This window comes from Dermacentor variabilis, chromosome 1 (assembly GCF_050947875.1).
Source record: "Dermacentor variabilis isolate Ectoservices chromosome 1, ASM5094787v1, whole genome shotgun sequence".
Taxonomy (NCBI): Eukaryota; Metazoa; Arthropoda; class Arachnida; order Ixodida; family Ixodidae; genus Dermacentor; species Dermacentor variabilis.
In genome coordinates, this window is record NC_134568.1 from 51,739,279 (window position 1) to 51,758,382 (window position 19,104).

The 19,104-nt window shown below is 47.2% G+C and overlaps 1 protein-coding gene across 1 annotated transcript in view; it reads right to left on the minus strand.

The window, feature by feature from the left end:
• LOC142577884 (piwi-like protein 1) overlaps positions 1 to 19,104 on the minus strand; it is a 157,418-nt gene that overhangs the window by 96,582 nt on the left and 41,732 nt on the right. The window contains exons 6-7 of the mRNA XM_075687316.1: positions 14,848 to 15,052; positions 9,083 to 9,282 (exon numbers count right to left, since the gene is read on the minus strand). Coding sequence (XP_075543431.1) covers positions 9,083 to 9,282; positions 14,848 to 15,052 — 405 coding nt within the window. The remainder of the gene's footprint in view (positions 1 to 9,082; positions 9,283 to 14,847; positions 15,053 to 19,104) is intronic.

Sequence of the window (19,104 nt, forward strand, 5' to 3'; positions counted from 1 at the left end):
TGCTTTGGCACTTCGTTGTGTGCCCTCTTTCTACTGCGACCGACTTCGAAGGGTTCATTGTAGCAGTACGGTGATCTAAAAAACATTAATTATATCTGGACGCAGTTTCCATATGGAGGGCCAGAAATAATAAATGCACTGAAACAGGGTCATTATCCAGTCGGAACCCACTTATACAATATATCGATTATAACTAGGAGTGTGCGAATATCCAAATTTTCAAATACGAATCGAATACTTAGCATCAAATATTGAATAATGATATGCACATGCACTCACTAGCAAGTTGCTTTATTTTAACATGTTGGAACATTGCAACTACACTGTCACTGGTAAAAAAAATTAGACTAGTAAGCCGTTATACTAAAATAATGCGTACAGTCGAACCCGCCTATATCGAACTCGCAAAAAAACGCCTATCAGTTCGATATAGAGCATAATTCGATATAAGCCTGCTAAATAATTGGATGTCATAAAAGCACATACCATTTATAAAATAACTTTATTGATGAAACTAGCTTAGTTTCGCACGAAATAGTCCTGCATTTTCTTCTGCTTGGGCAATTTCGCTGCGTGCGAGGCACGCACTTCCCCACGTTGTCTAAGGAGTCGGAGCAGCTGAGGCCGCAACATTCCGCATTCGCGCAGAAGCACCGGACTAGTACGAGCGCACCAATCACTTCGGAGGATGTGGGCCAAAGACGGTCGTTGCTTTCCTCGTAGTGCCCATTTTCACTTGTGCTCGGCACGATGTCGGCAATGTAGTCTTCGTTTCCGGGCTCTCCCATGGTCGCGACACCATCATTTGCGCTCACAAACTCGTCCACCGTTGATTCGTCAACAGCTTCCGGAAATTCTGACAGCTCGCTCCAAACTTCGGCAACAACGACAACGGCTTCGTCGCATTAATCAGAATTTACAGTCATCACCGAGCACGCGGAAGTCGGTACGGCTGAAGCTATTTTGGACGAACCACTCGCACACGGCCGTGCGTACGCGTCGGGCGCCACAGGCACTACGGGCACCAGGTCGCGAGTTAGGCCGCTTTAGCCCTAATTTCCCCCTTCAAGATCGTGCCGAGAGTGTACCTCGGAATCTTGTACGTTGCGGGGACATCCGACTTGTCACCGCGTTCGACCCGGTTTATGATTTCGAGCTTCACGACGAATTCTGCCGCTTCATCACGGCAACACTGCGGGAGAAGGCGCACACAATGAATCAGATAATCAGAGAGACAACTCGCACTTACGCCATCTTGCACGACGAGGGCACAAGAGCTTCTGATTGGCTGTCTGAGCAAGCGCTGCTGGCGGGCGGGCCAGGATCATTTTTTGTAGGGGGGTGTCGGCGGCTCCGAGGTAGCGCGGTCACGTAGGGAGAGCGGTTGGATGGAGCCGCGCCGCCGGGTTTTCCCGTCACCGCGAGGGAAAGCCAACTTCCGGGGGCACTTTCCGCCGCTTGACGTTCGATATATCGGGAGTCGCTACTAGTTTTGTTCGATGTATGCGTAATTTTTGCTATATATACTCATTGTAACTATACCGTGTCCAGAAATTGTTCGATATATGGCATAATTCGATGTAAACGGGTTCGATATAGTCGGGTTCGACTGTATTTGGCTCATATTAGCTTTGGAAAATTGAAAAATTTCCACTAGTCTGTTGTCGCCAACCTGTGCTTTATTAAACCACATCAATTTCCCATTGATCCCCTCCCAAATGATTCCTACAATTCAGCCCCGGCCCTCAGTCCCCAGCCGCTGCGGAGTACCTAACCAAGGTGGCAGTCAGACCTGTAACGCAGCAGAGGGTGCCAAGAATCTCTGGGTCCGGACAGGCCCCCAATGGAAACAGACCCTGTCAACCTTTAATTACCGAACTCTGTCGAGTGAGGCTAGCTTAGCAGGTCTCTTTCAGGAACTATCAGACATTATTTGGGATATCACCGGCCTTAGTGAGATTAGAAGAACTGGTGAAGGTTATACAGTGCTGAATAATAGACATGTCCTCTGCTATAGAGGTCTCCCAGATAAGAAGCAATATGGGATAGGATTCCTAATCCATAAGGACATAGCAGGCAACATTGACGAACTCTACAGCATTCATGAGAGAGTAGCTGTAGTCGTAATCAAACTTAATAAGTAGTATAGACTAAAGGTAGTACAAGCCTACGCTCCAACATACAGTCACGATGATGAAATAGATCAGCTTTAGGAAGATGTTGAATTAGCGATGAGAAAAATGCAAATTCAGTATACTGTAGTAATGGGTGACTTCAATGCAAAAGTGGGGAAAAGGCAGGCTGCAGAACAAGCAATTGGCAACTACGGTGCCGATTCTAGGAACGCTAGAGGGGAGATGCTGGTAGAATTCGCTGAAAGGAATAAGCTTCGAATAATGAACACGGAATGTTGTTTTTCAGGAAACGTAGCAACAGAAAGTGGACCTGGAAAAGCCCTAATGGTGAAACAAGAAATGAAATTGATTTCATACTTTCTGCTGATCCCAGCATAGTGCAGGATGTAGAGGTGATAGGTAGGGTAAAGTGCAGTGATCATAGGTTAGTGATCGAGGGCTAGGATTCACCTCAATTTAAAAAGACAAAGAGCAAAATTGTTCAAGAAGAAACAGGTCAACCTAGAGGCAGTAAGGGTAAAAGCAGACAAATTCAGGCTGGTACTTGCAAACAAATATGCAGCCTTAGAACAGAGAGATGAAGATGACATAGAGGCAATGAATGAAACCGTAACTAGGCTGGCTTCAGAGGCAGCCATTGAAGTGGGAGGCAAGGCTCCAAGTCAAACAGCAGGCAAGCTCTCCCAAGTAACAAAGAACCTAACAAAGAAACGACAAAAAATGAAAGTGTTCAACTCAAGAGATAAGATAGAATTCGCAGAACTGTCAAAACTGATCAACAAGGCAAAAATAAGTGATATTCGAAACTATAACTTGAGAAAGACTGAATAAGCCGTAAAAAATGGACGCAGCCTGAAATCAGTGAAAAAGGAACTTGGCATAGGACAAACCAAGATATATACACTGAAAGATAAGCAGGGTAATATCACCAGCAATCTCGAAGATATAGTAAAAGCAGCGGAAGAATTCTACACTTACCTGTACAATGCCCAGAGGAGTCAGGATACCTCCATTAGAAACAGTAATGAACAGGATACAGAAACTCCTCCTAAACTAGCAATGAGGTGTCAGAAGGGCCTTGCAAGACATGAAACGAGTAAGAGCGGCAGGAGAAAATGGAATAACAGTCGATTTATTCAAAGATGGAGGAGGCATACTGCTTCGAAAACTGGCGGCTCTTTGTATGAAGTGTCATCGACTGCAAGGGTCCCAGAAAACTGGAAGAATGCAAACATCATACTAATCCACAAAAAGAGGGGCGTTAAAGAATTGAAAAATTATAGGCCCATTAGCTTACTCTCAGTATTATATAACATATTTACCAAAATTATATCCAGTAGAATACGGACAACACTGGACTTTAGTCAACCAAAGGAACAGGCTGGCTTCAGGAAGGGATACTCTACAATGGATTACATCCATTTCATTAATCAGGTTATCGAGAAATCCAAAGAGTACAATAAGCCTCTCTATATGGCTTTCATAGATTACGAAAAGGCATTTGATTAAGTAGAGACACCAGCAGTCATAGAGGCATTACGTAATCAAGGAGTACAGAACGCTTACGTAGATACCTTGGAAAATATCTACAAAGGTTCTACAGCTACCTTAATTCTACACAAGAAAAGCAGGAAGATACCTATAAAGAAAGGGGTCAAACAAGGAGACACAATCTCTCCAATGCATTCACTGCGCGCTTGGAAGAAATATTCAAGCTATTAAACTAGGAAGGTTTAGGAGTAAGGATCGACGGCGAATGTCTCAGCAACTTTCGATTTGCTGATGACATTGTTCTATTCAGCAACAAGGCAGGCGAGTTACAACAAATGATTGAGGACATTAACAGAGAGAGTGCAAGAGTGGGGTTAAGGTCAAGGGAACAAGAGTTCAGGATAGCCAGTCAGCTTCTAGAGTATGTGGAGGAGTATCCTTACCTAGGTCAACCAATCATAGGGAACCCTAATCATGAGAAGGAAATTCATAGGAGAATAAAAATGGATTGGATCGCATATGGCAGACATTTTCAGCTCCTCACTGGAAGCTTACCATTGTCAGTGAAAAGGAAGGTGTACCATCAATGCATTTTATCAGTGCTGACATATGGGGCAGAGACTTGGAGACTGACAAAGAAGCTTGAGAACAAGTTAAGGACCGCACAAAGAGCGATGGAACGAAGATTGCTAGGCATAATGTTAAGAGACAGAAAGAGTGGTTTGGATCAGAGAGCAAATGGGTATAGACAATATTCTGACTGACATCAAGAGAAAAAAAATGGAGCTGGGCAAGTCATGTAATGCACCGGTTAGATAACCGTTGGACCATTAGGGTTACTGAATGCGTTCCAAGAGAAGGGAAATGCAGTCGAGGACGGCAGAAGACTAGGTGGAGCAATGAAAGCAGGAAATTCGCGGGCGCTAGTTGGAATCGGTTGGCACAGGACGTGGGTAATTGGAGATTGCAGGGAGAGGCCTTTGTCCTGCAGTGGACATATAACAGGCTGCTGCTGCTGATGATTATTATATTATTATCATAATCATGAAGAAGTTTCCATAACTCTGAGCCATTTTACCCTGTAACAGCCATCACTCATCACGTTTGCTGTCAAGCAATAAGCTCAGGACTCAGGGCGGAACACTCAAATGAGTACCCTCGCTGTTCGCAAACCAATGCCCCTTGCTATTGAGAGGCTGGCTTTCCTGCACAGCTTAGACGTCCAGTGGCAAAGCTTGTTTTACAGGCGCAATTTCGCCAGCAGCATGAAATTATCGCAAAATTCAGCACAAGATCAGTCATTTTCTTAGATTAGTAATAAAAGCTAAGAACCATGTTTGCTCCTGCACAGCCAGCAATATATTCGATTTGTTTCGAATATTCGAAAATTTTTGACTAGCCAGTTTTCAAATTGAATACGAATATATAAAATATATAATTGATAATATTCAAAATTTTCTAATATTCACACACCTAGTTATAACAATGAGAAGCTGCTGCACCGTTAATTTTTGTATGTTTTCTAAGGTAAAATAACCAGTTTACTATAGTGCCCCCATGGCGCATTATCGCTTATAACGATGGAGCCTGGCTGCTGGGTGTCCATGCCGAAAGGTAATGGAATGCGAAAACCTTGACAAGAAAAAAGAAGAGAAACTCTGAGTGTGGTTTCTCAGCCTCATTTGACTCGCTGCCGAAACGGAAGATGGCTGATCCACCCGCTGATCGCCAGCAATGCATGATGTTGCCAGTGAAAAGAAAGCGCACGGCTATAGATTTGGAATTAAGAGCTTCTAACCGAGGCGATTGTCGTGAACGTGCTTGCATCAGATAGCGACGATGGCAGCGATGATGCGGTAAGGCAGGCTGTCTCAACGTTGTCCTCAGAGGAGGCCCTGCAGATAATTCAGTCCCTGCAGGGCTTAGTTATCGCGAGGGACCTTCCGTTGCACTACATAAAGCACCTGGTGCCTTGGAGAAGGATTCTGGCAAGCTTTTCATAAAGCAAGCAATGTCGACAGACATGGGGCTTCCTCGTGCAAGCCAGTGAGAAGTATATGGCAAGACGCTTGTGGATTTCTCAAGCTAAGAGGCTGAGAGGCAACCTTCTCGCACGTTTTAAAAGGTCCATTTTGGGGCTACAAATGCAATGTCTCGGTGGAGCTTGCATGTTATTTGCCATTTGTGACTCCTCTTTGCAGTTGTTATAGCAGTACCATTCTTGCAGTGCCATGTTTTTCATTGAAACAATTCGTCGCTGTTAGCAATGGCACCGACTTTGCCTTTGTAATGCTACCCAATGGCTTCGACGCCTTGCATAATGCCGGTTCCCGAAAGCTAGCTTCGCCTCAATACATCAGTGTTACACGGTGAAGCACATGTGTAGTATTGCGATGAATCGTACCAAGAGTGGGAAGGGGCAATTCTCACGGGACAGTTTAGTTGAATCTCCATAATTTGAACTCAAAGGGGCCCGAAAATTTGTTCGAATTAGAAGGACTTGTTTTAGAAGTATTTGTTTACCTTAGCACGATGCAAGAACAGTGCAAGTCGTGAAATATTGTGGCGCGCATGCACACAGCGCGCGAGGACCACGAAACAGCCCCCGCCGGCCTCCAATGCTCGCTTCCCGATAACGGCAGAAAACCAACTTCAAGGAGCGGGCTAAGCTGGCGCCGGGCCGGCGAGGCTGGCGTGCGTGGAGACCGTCGAAGATGAGGAAGTTATGAGGGAGTTGAAAGTGAGGGGAGCGTAGTTGAGAGGAAAGGCGGGAGGGGAGCGGATTTGCTTTCCCACCAGCTTGCTGGATGGTGTGAACTACCTCTTCCACCTGCCACCTACAGCCACCGAAGCAGCGGAGTTGCAGAGGCTGGACTGGGCCTCCGCTGCTGCTACCCTCTGCATGCTCACGTGTTTTTTACTTTGTCTGCTGACAGATCAGCACTGTGTTTATCTTCTTCGTGCTGCGTTCTGAACACGAGTCATGTCTATGACGAAGTCGTTGCCACTAATCAGAATCATGTTGGTGAGCTTCCGTCTGTTGCGGCGGCGCCACATGCAAAAGGCAAGGAGAATGAGCTCCTGGGTGTCGCCTTCGTGTCCTCGTATTCAGGGTCTGTGTTGTCGTGCTGAATCGGATATGGCACACTGTCTCCAACAACCTTTCCAGCGTGATGTCTCGGTTTAGATGCGTCATTGTAAAAAAACCAAGCCAACCAAAGCAAGCGCGAGCAAGAGCTGACGCCAGCAGACGATGGTGCGAAACAAGCAGTCCAGCTGAAGCAGACGTGAGTGCGAATAGAGCGGTCGGGTGGGTCTGCATGATAGCAGTTTCCTGCACGTATGTCACTGCAGGGGCCACTCTTTTTGGTCTCCTGCGCCGCGGCTCGCCGCAGCAGCAAGCGAGCCACGAAAAATCGGCCCAGGTCAGACCCCTATTGTAGCGCACATTTTACCGCAAGTGTGGCTAGGGCATTATGCTACTTCCTTTATTGCGGAAATAAGCGCGCACAAGGCGGTGCGCTTAAAAACGCACGCCACGAAAGGCACTTTCGCGGCAAGAATTCTCTGCCGCGCGAGGATGGGTCCCGAACCCATTTTTTAGCGGTGCTGCGTTTCCGGAAACCCGAACGAGCCAATCACAAACGCCGAAGTCGTCACGTGGGCGGCGAGGTCAATGCTCTCGCCAGCAAGCCCGACCGGCGAGCGCGCCGCATTTTCTTGGCGGGCTTCATTCTCGCGCTGTCATTTCAACATGAGCCTGGCTGATGGCGTGTTTCGTAGAGACAGTGAGACTTTTTCCTTTTCTTGACAACAAGTTGCATCTCGAATTTGAAGATAAAATAAGCAGCCGAAGATGAACCAGTGGGACATTGATTCTCGCGGGGTCCCGAGGCATCTCGAGAGAGGGCGAGAACTCTCGCCTGCCCGCCGTTCTCCGCGACCGCGAATGCGCAGTGGTGTGGCCTTCAGAACCCGGTGAGCGTTTATAAGCACGCTTATTTCCGCAAGTGAGGACGTAATTTTACAGCGCAACGCAGAAATGCCGCCCTTGCCATTTGAGAGAAGGTAAAATTTCCGCGACAGTTCTTTATTTTTTTTCTTTCGCATGCGGCGTTGAAGGGTTTCTCCTAAGCCTTTCTTCTAGAGCAATGCTGGTCAGAGGCGCCGGCGCGTGATTTGGCGCGCTGATGAAAGCATTGTCGGGGTACGGTATGTACGAATTACCGTCGCAAATACTTGCACATTTAGCACATTGCACATTGGAATACACAACTCCGATAGGACCACAGCGCCAGTTCGAAAAAACTGCAAGTTCGAATTAGGTGCGTTGGAATTAAACAGATATGACTGTATGTATTTCTTAATTATACACGCGTGCACACGGCGTCTCCTGTCACAGTACGAGCACCGATACGCCTAATAAGTGTACTGGAAGGCTTTCAGAGCTATTTTGTACCTGCCTGTGGTGGTTTGAGCCCTTGGGGGCAGTGAAAGGCATGCATTCGTTTTTTCGGACTGCCAGATTTTTCTGACGTTTCTGCGGCCTTTAGAGAGTCCAAAAAATCGGATGTTGACTACTGGAATATTTTTTACACTGAAACCATACGTCTGCTGGGGATTTCTGAGAAGTTTGTTGATCTGAAAAGTTCGTTAATGTGGAGTTCATAGTAACGAGATTTCGCTGTAATAGCTATCCTTCCATTATATAAAGGCTGCTTTTACACACACTCCATACACTACGTAATACACAATAGCAATCATTAGTTATACAGTGAAACCTCGGTGATACCATTATGGCTAGTACGAATTTTGGGGTGATACGAATTAGTACAACTTCCCAGTTGAAGTGTGCTGCATACTATGTGCCACATTTTGGATGTGCCAAACACTCCCCCGTGCTGATTCAGGTGATACGAATGAGAGAACTGCGGCTGCCGCGACCACCGGCAGCAAAGTGGTGAGGAGGCTGCGCAGCGGCAGGCCGAGGCAGGCAAGCAGGTGGACCATTTCCACGTTCGCAGCACCTGGGGAGGCCAGAGGAAGGCAGCTGCAAACACAGCAAGGGCATGCACTGTACGGAGTGGAAACTGTCCGGAAGTGGCAGTCTATCCCATGTTGTCGCTGGGGGGGGGGGGGGGGGGGGGGCTCGCGCTTTGTGCTGTATCACACATTCTCGCAAAGCTGGTTTTGTGAAGTTTTGGTACAACTTCCAGAATTACATGCTAGTTGACCTGGCAAAGAAAAAAAACCCGGAAGGGCATCCGGGACTTCTATCATGAATAAATTTCTAAAAATGAGTTTCTGGTTCTTTAACATGCCGATTTCATTTGCTTTTTGGCGATACGAATTTCGGATAATACGAATATTTTAGGCGACTCCTTTAGACTCGTATCCCCGAGGTTTTACTGTATTCACTGAGTGGTACCATATCTAGGAAAGTATCGGGTACTTACTTATGCTGAGGCACCACAACAGCGCCCTTGCGGTCAAAGTAGTTACGGCCAATCTGAGTCAGCTGCAGGCAGTGCATCACCTTTTTGAAAAGCACATTATACAGGTGGAGGCACTGTGATGGTGGTGTCTTTTTTACAAACTTGATGTTCACTGTCACAGGAGTGCCATCTGAGGCCAGTACTGTTGGTATGCTTGTTACCTGTAAGAGGGATACATTCATTTTAAAACACTTACACAAATGCGTCACACAGGCTTGTCAACCTCCATACCATCATTCTTGTGAGTAAGAACGCTCCTTTATACACATGCATGCAACTGCACTCTCCACCTCACGCTTTGCTCCAGTGTAAGCACTGCTGAAACTATCCTACAAATGGGATAATAATGGCCGACACAGAATCCACAATGGAAAGCGGCAGTTGTTTGTCGTCACTGTGGCACATGTAGCATAAGGTTTGCTACTTCGCGGTGCATTTTCAGCGCTCTGCCAGTGCCACGGTTGTCGACGACAGGAGAAGTCCGTGCCACATGGGGGCACGCTCTCTGTATGTCTCGCAACCATGAACAAGAATGAATATTTGACAATAATTCACAATGACAATGTATCATTACTTGTTAAAGTAATTACCACTAAAGTGCATTGTTTGTGTTTGCAAACTGCGGCTTCAGAGTGATTTTTCCACTCATCCATGGTGATTAGATTAACCTATTTACTGTTAATCTGCTCGCTGCACACACTATACAAGTAACTGGCAATCAGTAAGGGAAGTTAAATGACGTATTATCAATAATAAACATCCCGCAAGATAACTTTCACATGAAAGTGTGGCAGGCGTATGTGGATGCTGGCCACTATTCACGACGCACAGGTGACGAGGATCAGCGTCATTCCCTGGCATGAAAAATCGGTAGCAAACCTTGAAAAGCAGCACACATGGAAGCGAATAGCTGTGTGATTAGTCAGTGAGCTTATTAGCTTATCTTCTGTGTTAAGACTATGTGCCTGGAACTTGCTAGGCTGTTTCAATGGTAAATATGTCAATGAATGAGGTTTAGTTTGCTTTTCTTGTAGCGAAGAAGACAAACACTATAGTGGGCCATCCTTTCCAACGCTTTCTAGTGGGTCAAGCTCTCCAGCATTTGTTCGGGAGGAAGTTGCACACCAGCCCTCCTTGATACCCTTCGCTCAGCCGCCCAATCTCCAACAACCTGGATCAAATTTTATGCATCCGCTCTGTCGCGCGATCGAGCAGGAAATCGCCGAGGTCTTACCAGACCAGAGCCAACATTCTTTTTCAGCTGCACCACTAAGCTACGCTGACGTCGTTGCGCCACCTCAATAGGTTCCGGCAGCTGCACTACTCAGCTACGCTGAAATCGCGAGGACCCAGCCACTCTCTTCAAGTATGTCTCCCTGTTCTGACAACTACATGCCTACACCCCGACTGCCACCCGCCATGCAATTATGTCAGCAGTGGCCCCATATAATGCGTCCTGTGACATGGATGGGAGCTGCCCCAGCGAGCCGGTGGCGCACTCCCGACAACCAGCCAATATGCTTTGTATGCAGCTACACAAGTCACATCACACGTTTTTGAAATCGTGGGCAGCTGCCTAGTGCCGCACCACTCGTGAAAAGCCAGTCCAATTATCCACATTATGACCCCCCGTCGGCTATGTCGCCGACATTGCACCCGACCGCAACTACCCGCCGTTGACCTTCCCTACCCCATCACTCACTCTCGCTCGACGTTGCCCCGTAACTCGGGACAAGGAAAACTAATCGTCGCAGTCCAAGAGGCAAGGGCTCCGACAGCGTAGAAATGTGAAAGTCCTCACGGCAGTCCCTTGAACGTAATCGAAGTGTTTGTTGACGGTGTTCGCGCATCTGCAATCGTGGACACTGGAGCCACCGTATGTGTTATGAACGCTAAGTTTTGTCGCTTACTTCAGAAAGTCACGACACCTCTCTGGACTGCCTCTCTGCAGTCACTACTCAGCATGTTCCCCCTTGGCAGCTTGCACTGCTCGTGTTGTCATTGACGACGTTCTATACACCACAGAATTCCATCATCCTTTCCTCGTGCTCTCATGACGTTATCCTCGGCTGGGATTTCAGCTGGGCCGAAATAGAGCTCTCACCGCTGTTAAATTTGCCGCTCACCGACAATTCTTCGCTTTCGAGGAAATGACTTGTCCAAGCCGACATACCTCCGAACGCCTCAACGGTTGTGCCTATGTCCTGCAGCAGAATCTCAGACACTGTTGCTGCATTACTGTCTCCATCTGACTGCTTTCTCATTCAGAAAGGTATGCTGCTGCCTTTTGCGACAGAGGACATCATACAGGGCTACAGCACCATTTTCGTTTGCGACCTGTTTCCATGCCCTGTGTTCCTGCTCCGAGGAGAATGTCTCGGCAATGTAGAAACGACAAAGACGTGCTAGTTATGGACGTGCCCAATGACAATTACTGTGCTAGTTCCAGTGTGCTCAGTGCTGTTTCTACCGTATTTACACGATTGTAAGTCGACTTGAATGTAAGTCGACCCCCCTATATCGCGTGACAGGAAAAAAAAAGAAAGAAAACACCATACCCGAGGGCGCATTCGACAACGAAAATTTATTAGTAGCTGACATGGTAACTGGACTACTCGTCTTCACTAGTGCTGCCATCGTCATCGTTGCTGCAGTCCCACAGCGCGTCGTGGTCCAGCGAAATTTCACATTTGGCAAACGACCGCACCACGACATCTTGTGGGACAGCAGCCCACGCCGAATGCACCCAACCACACGCAGCCGTCAGTGACGCTCTTTTGACAGCTCCGGTTGGCGTAATTTCGCGGTATTCTGCCGCCAGCCACTCGTACTCATGGCGGAGCAGGGCCTTAAAAGGCGAAGGTCCGGGCTTGTTTCATCACCATGTCGCACTTCACTAGCAGAGACCGATTACGCATTTCAGCGACGTACGCTGCAAGCCTAGCCTACAGCTCCGGAAAGCGTCCAGACTTAGGCACATGGGAAATTTCTCTCTTGCCGTCACAGGTGAAAATTTCGCTTCGCTGCAGTCTCCACTCTTGCACCAGCCGTTCAGAAACATAGAAATTGCGGCCCGCTGCACAGTGATTTGTTTCTTCGGCGTAAAGGATCGCAGCCCTCTTGAACGCTGCTGTGAATGAGTGCCGAACAATTAGTGGGCCTGGAGTACTCATGAAGACTGGGGAAGCAGTCAAGTGGAATGCGTCAAACCAATGCCAATGCCTTTCAACCCATGCTTTCAACAGAGAAAGAGAAACCCGCGAGCGGTGTCTGCTCTTCCACAAACTATCGATACTCGCCCCAAGCGCCGCCGTTCTGAGGGTGCCGCCGCAAATAGGAACAGCGGCACTTCCATCAACTATTGACCCCTCCCCCCTATGAGTGTTGCGTGCACTGTAGAACTCTCCAAAATGTTGAAAAACCCTTCCGAAAAGCAAACAAACACGCGAGATAGTGAAAAGAGTGGTATAATTCAGTGCTACATGAATGCTGAGGCAGAGACACAAGCGGACCACAGAGCACGATCACGCACTGGAATAAGGTAGAAAATGGCACAGTTTCGGTGCCTGCGCACGTGACTGTACGACCGTGGAAACAAGCAGACGAAGCGAAAGTACACCTCACTTGCTTAGGTGCAAAGTAAAACAAAGAACACGCAGACATCCCATTTGTGTGTTTTATTATTTCTCTAAACTTCAATTTGTCAATTCAAGAAACACATCATACAAATAACAGATGTTGCCTTGAATAATTCTCGAAGTCACGTGTCTCAATGATTGACGTCACACTGTGAACATGAGTACGTAGGCGCAGGAACAAGTGTACATCACCGTCCAGCTTGGAGCGCGGTCACCAAAAGGGAAAGGGAAAACAGTGTTCGGATTGAAATTTCAGACTTTTCCGTGGCGCGTAGTAATGCAGTACTTTGCAAACAGAATCGTTAGCGTGCACTGTATGCTCTGCACTTTTCAGATCAATATGGCTAGACCTGGAGGGGTCCTTTAAAAAAGCATTGTTTTATGCATTGAAGCACAAAAGTAACTGAAACACCAATGCTTCTCGCTTTAAAAATGTGAGAAGCAAACAGCACCTGTGCTCTCTTTCTATAATCTTCCTCTCTCTCTCTCAGCGTGCATCTAGATGTGCTGTGGAATCAGCGGTAGGTGCACCGACAAAGCACAAAGCTGTATAGCTTGAGACAAAGCCGCAAATTTTGGAAAACTCGAAAGTACAAGCTAGAAACGGACGATTATGAAAACTGGGAGCGCCACGATCATGAAGGCTAGAACCAGTGGCCATGCCGATCAATGGAAAACGTGGGCTTAGTGCGCCAGAGCGAAACCCCCATAGGTGAAACCAACACTGTAGAAGCCACTCAACTCTGAGAGCACATTGCTACTCACTATGAAATAGGTGGTGCTTCGATGGAGGAGTTTCTGAGTGCAGATAGTGCTGCCTTGTTCTGCAGACAGACCTCCGACAGGGCAATCATTGTCGCGACAGGAGACAGCATTGTGTGATGGAGGCAACGACAGCAGCGGCAGTAACGACAAGATTGGCAGTGGCCCGTCCTTTGACACCGACCCTGATGTTCCCCCACAGTGCACTGGCGGCGATCAAGTCGCTCATTGATTTCGTGCACGTTAAATTATAGCAGTCAGTGTTCGCGCAGCAGCTGGACACGATGCACACTGTGGTTGTGAACTTGAAAACTTCCGCAAAACCAAATGCAGATTTCCAACTATTTCAGCACACCAAACACTTGACACACTGTTTAGAGGTATAAATTAACATTTTTCACGAACTACTCTCTACGTCAATTTTTCACCATAATTGGCAAATTTTGTTTCGGAGCTTCAAAGGTATGCTCAGTAACGGCAGTGCTGATAAAGCAATGATCAGTTGTAACGATCAGATTTGTTCTTGATATGTATAAGTGGACTGCACTGTATATGGAACATCATGGCGACGACGACGAAAATTCACCTGAAGTGTCCATATAACTGCTATCCCGATAAAACAGGTGAAAGAGGCAAAGAAAGCTATTCAGTTTGGAAAACTAGGAGGGAGTCCGGAAACCAGTCTATGAAGAGGCGCTCTCCCCTTCCTGATGGAGTAGATGGTGTCGTAAGGGTGCTGCCGGAGGCTGGCGGAGCATCTCACGCATACGCCATTGGGTTCGCAGTTGTACAATGCATTCCATGTTCACCATGACTGCCCTAATCCGTCGTAAAAACGGGAAACGCATAACCGGTGTTCTACTGTTTATAGTTTATTATAACATACTTCTAAAGAGGTTTGAATGCACAGCTGCAACAAAATAAGATTAGCACAAGTGACTGCTGACTCATGCAGCAATTACGTGATAGGCGGCGCTATTGTTCCCAAGCACGCCAATAACGAGAATGCCAGGCATAATCCATGTTTGAAAGCAAAGGTGGCCAAAAAGTGATGCATAAGATAGCATTAAAAATGCAGACTTTAGGGCGTATTTCTTTCTACTGGCCATCCTCACTTTGAAACATGGATCATGTCTGGCACTCTCATTATCGGCGTGCTCGGGAACAAGGGCACCCTGTGTTGCAATCTTGCGCTCCAGTCATCGATCACTTGTGCTAATCCTTTTCTGTTGCAGCTGTACAGCAAAACTTTAGAGGTGCCAACGGTACACATCAGGCAACATGGACAACGTGGTCACATTGCAAGAGAGAACAAGAAATGCTGACCTGCTGTTGCAGCTGGTGTGGAAGGTAGAGCTTCATACCATCAAAGACGCGGGTCCGTCCAATAACTGCCAGCACTGGGTCACTGCTAAGAAGCTGGCACCGCGTGCGCTTAGAGTCGATGACAGGCACATAGTCAATGTGGTACTCATACACACCCATCCCTTGCTTGGTGTTAAGACGAACATAGTTCACCTCCAGAGGGACACTATTGTTGCATGAACAAGAGGGCAGAAAAAAAGAACATCACATGATCAGCAGAAGCCACCAACAGGGTATGCTGCTAGCAAACTTGTACACTGAGAGCTTGTAAATTTGTGTTTCACGGGACTGCATTTTCATCTGAACAAGCACAGCTTTTCTTTTCACAACAGAACATATCTACCAATAATTTTGACACCAGTGAGCCAGCTCAACCGCCGCAATGTAGTCTACAGGTGAATCTCTTCAGTAACAGCAATGCTGTTGCTGCTTGTAACTGCCATCTTGCACAACCCTCTGCACACAGCCATGCCTCCCCCATACCAGAGTACACCAATATAGATGCACGTTAGATGTCTACCTTGCTTTCAAAAAGTGCATCTGCTTGTCGCTTCAGAAATGTCCCATTCAAACTGTAGCATGCCAGAGTTCGATTTGCACACCATCTCCACTACAGAAAACACTGACCGACAATGAAGCCTTAAGGTAACTGTTGCCAATTTCCGTAAAATTTGTTAGACAAAAGAGTGCAGTTCATCTAAGGTAGTGCCACGCCCACTCAATGAAAAACAGTGGTAAGGACACTGAGTGACTTATCTTAGTAATGTTTACCGTGCCCTAGGCTGCCTGACAATACGACCAGACAGGGTAGGGGAAAGCAGAACTGACATCTGCAGCTGCATCTGGTCGAAGAGGTTCACATACAGCTTAAGTTTTAGCATGGTCCATTGCTTTCTCCAAATGCAATACAACACACACATTGCTATGCGTGTACAGTACCGAAGCTTTTCAATAAAGACCACATCAGAGTAAGCATTTTTTATTATTTTTGCCAAAGTGTCTTCCACGCAGACACCCTGTAGCTTGCATATGCTGTGGTATGCATTTCAGTCATTGTAAAAGCTTTGTCATGTAAGCTTGAAATTGACACTACAACTCCATCGCACACTTTCCTGAGAATATGGCATAAGCACATTCCCCAGTGCGGCCATTGATTCTAATGGCATTCTACATTTTCTAATATTCGATTGAATAATATGCTATTCAACATTAACTTCAGGTCTGAATTTTCGAAGTACTTGAAAGAAATACTGTATTTATTTGAATATAGGCCAATAATTTCTTTATGTAATCATACAGTCGAACCCACTTATAACAATACCAGTTTTAGCAATATATCGGTTATAACAATAAGAAGCTGCTGCACTGTCAACTTTTGTATGTTTTCCATGGTGAAATAACCCACTTACTACAATGTCCCGATGCCGCATTATCAGTTATAACGATGAATTCTGGCTGCTGGGTGTCCGAGCCAAAAAGTAGTGAAATGTGAAATCCTTGAAAAGAAAACAAGAAAATGAGAAATTCAAGGTGCTGCACGATGGGCCGCTGCTCCATCAGCTGCCGCGCTTCATTTTCCACCCATCTTCGCCTGGCTCTTTCCCGTCACCTGCCCACCCCTCCGAACACGAATGCACTGTGCCATCTGCACTGTTCGCATGTTGCTCGCTGGCTCCTGATTCAGCGCAGTTCTGCAAACGGCTTAATCGCTCATGTTCGTCTTTGATGGTTGCATCAAAATTTTTCCTGGCCACACGGTTTCTCATCTCAGTCTTGCTTGATTCAGCACCGAAACGGAAGATGGCTGATCTGTCTGCTAATCATCGGCAATGAACGATGTTGCCGATGAAAAGAAAGCGCACAGCTATAGATTCAGAAACTAAGTGCTTCTAACCGATGAGACGATCGTCATGAACGTGCTTGCATCACATAGCGACAGTGACGACGGCAGTGATGACGCGGTAGGGCAGGCTGCCTCAACGTTGTCCTCACAGGAGGCCCGGCAGATGGTTCAGTCCCTCCAGGGCTCCGTTTTCGCGAGGAACCTTCCCCTGCACCTGGATACCTTGGAGAAGGATGTCGGCAAGCTCCGCGTAAAGCATGCAAGGCTGACGGACATAGGCTTTTCTAGTGCAAGCCAGTGAGAAGTACAGTGAAACCTCAAACCGTAGTTGGCCGGAGCTTGGAAAAAGTATGTACTAAACGGTAGTACTGCTTAGACGAAATAGCACAAGATCGCCCACTGACCTGTCAAAAACGGAACTCTGAGAGAGTGCGATGAAAGGGGAAAAAACATGTAGTGTTTATTTACTTCGTGCGACAAACGTGTTATTTTCGTTTGATGCCGCGGCGGCCAAGCAGCGACAACAGCGGCCTCAAACTTGCTGAAGCTGTGAGCCAGCTTTTCAGCCATCCCCCTCTGCTCGGCAAGCACTCGCATGGCATATTCCTCATTGGCGTTGCATATTCTCCGTGCACGGGCGCGGTAGCGTCGCAGAAGTCGCGGGGCACCTTTTCATTGTGGGGTACTGTGTCTCATCGCAACGATTACATTCATGAGGCTAACGTAACGCGCAACTTTTGCCACTGTCGAGCCTGAATCACCCGTTCTGTCGCTTTCCATGTCGTCCTTATCACTGTCACTAGGCGACACTTCGGCAACAACAGAGGCAACGATGGCGAAAAGTCGAACCTCGTAGCCGACATTTCTTCGCGGTCGCAGCAGCGCTGCCGAGCAACTTCTCCGCATTCTAAATGCCACACACCGGAATCAACAGTAGACCCATGTCACGTGGCAGCGCCGACTTTTCGTGTTACGTTTGATAGCACGATGTCTAATTTTTCTTCTATGCTGAGCACCCGGCGTCTTTTTTAGTTTCGGCATGACGTGAGTTCTCGCTTGTACGATGCCGCAACGCTCTCTGGCACGGCGCCGAAATAATGTTGATGTGGCTTCACGCGCAAACGCACAGGGCACTTGGAGGCCATTGTGCTGATCTCTGAGGCTTGTTGTTCTAATGGGTCGCCCGATGGAGACGACGTACCACCGTGTTTGCGCGACAAAAAGTGGAAACACTACTTGTGACCTGATACGTACACAATAAGCTGGTACAGTTTATGCGGATACAAAACACATTATGTTCAATGGCCGCTGAGTCGGGGATTTCACTTTACTACTTTTAAACTGAAACTACTGTTTAAGCGGGTATGGTTTAACGAGGTTTTACTGTACGTGACGAGATGGTTGTGGCAATCTCTCCTCAGCGTTTCTTCTCGATTTCTCAAGCTGACAGACTGCCGCGGCAGCCTTCTCGCAATTTTTAAAAGGCCTCTTTTGGGGTCACCAAAGCGATGCTTCGGCAATGCTTGCATATTTCTAGCCACCCGTGAAACCTCTTTGAAGTTGTTATAGCAGAGCCATTCTTTAACGCCGACAGCTGCGGCACATGCGATCGCAGCGCCCAGGAAGCAGTTAAACGAGTGAACAAAATCAGCAGCTGGATGGAGGAAGGTGGGGAGGGGCACTGGCCTCCCCGCCATTATAGTTTTCTCACATCAGCTCTGCCAACCCCCTATTTTGATTTTTTTCATGCAACCCAGTTATAACAATTATCGATTATAACAATGGAATTTTCGTGGCACTTTGAACACTGTTATAAGTGGGTTCGACTGTATACCAAACTTTAGGGTCAACTTAAATTCAAGGATTTGAAAAAAACGCACCAGTTCATAATTGAATATGATAAATATCATGCATAGCTAGTGCTATCTAGACCTCTCGGTATCCGCAGCCGCTACTAGCCTCACCAGTAGCCAACTGAAGTACACGAGCGATGTCGCCATTTTGACCTGTGTTGTTTCGGCATATGGCGTCGCATTATCGTAATGGCACCAAACAGGCGATGCCACTATAGTGCCGCTTTCAAATGAAAAGTTGTGCTAGCTGCAGCGGCATCACCGACTGTTCAAGTGGGGTGGGACTTCAACATCAATGCGAAAAACGTCCGTTATTGAAGGGTGCAACGGGAGACGTTTTTTGCATGTGCTGCAACGAGGAGACGACAGCGATAAAGAAGATAAGCGCGCGTAAAAAGACAGGAGCTGTTCATTAAAATCGTGCCGAGTTTCAAAGCGTACCAGCCGTGCTGCACTGTCAGCGCATGCGTGTGCACGCGGACGTGAGCTCGCGCGCATCCGCAAGCATACGTGTGGTCTAAG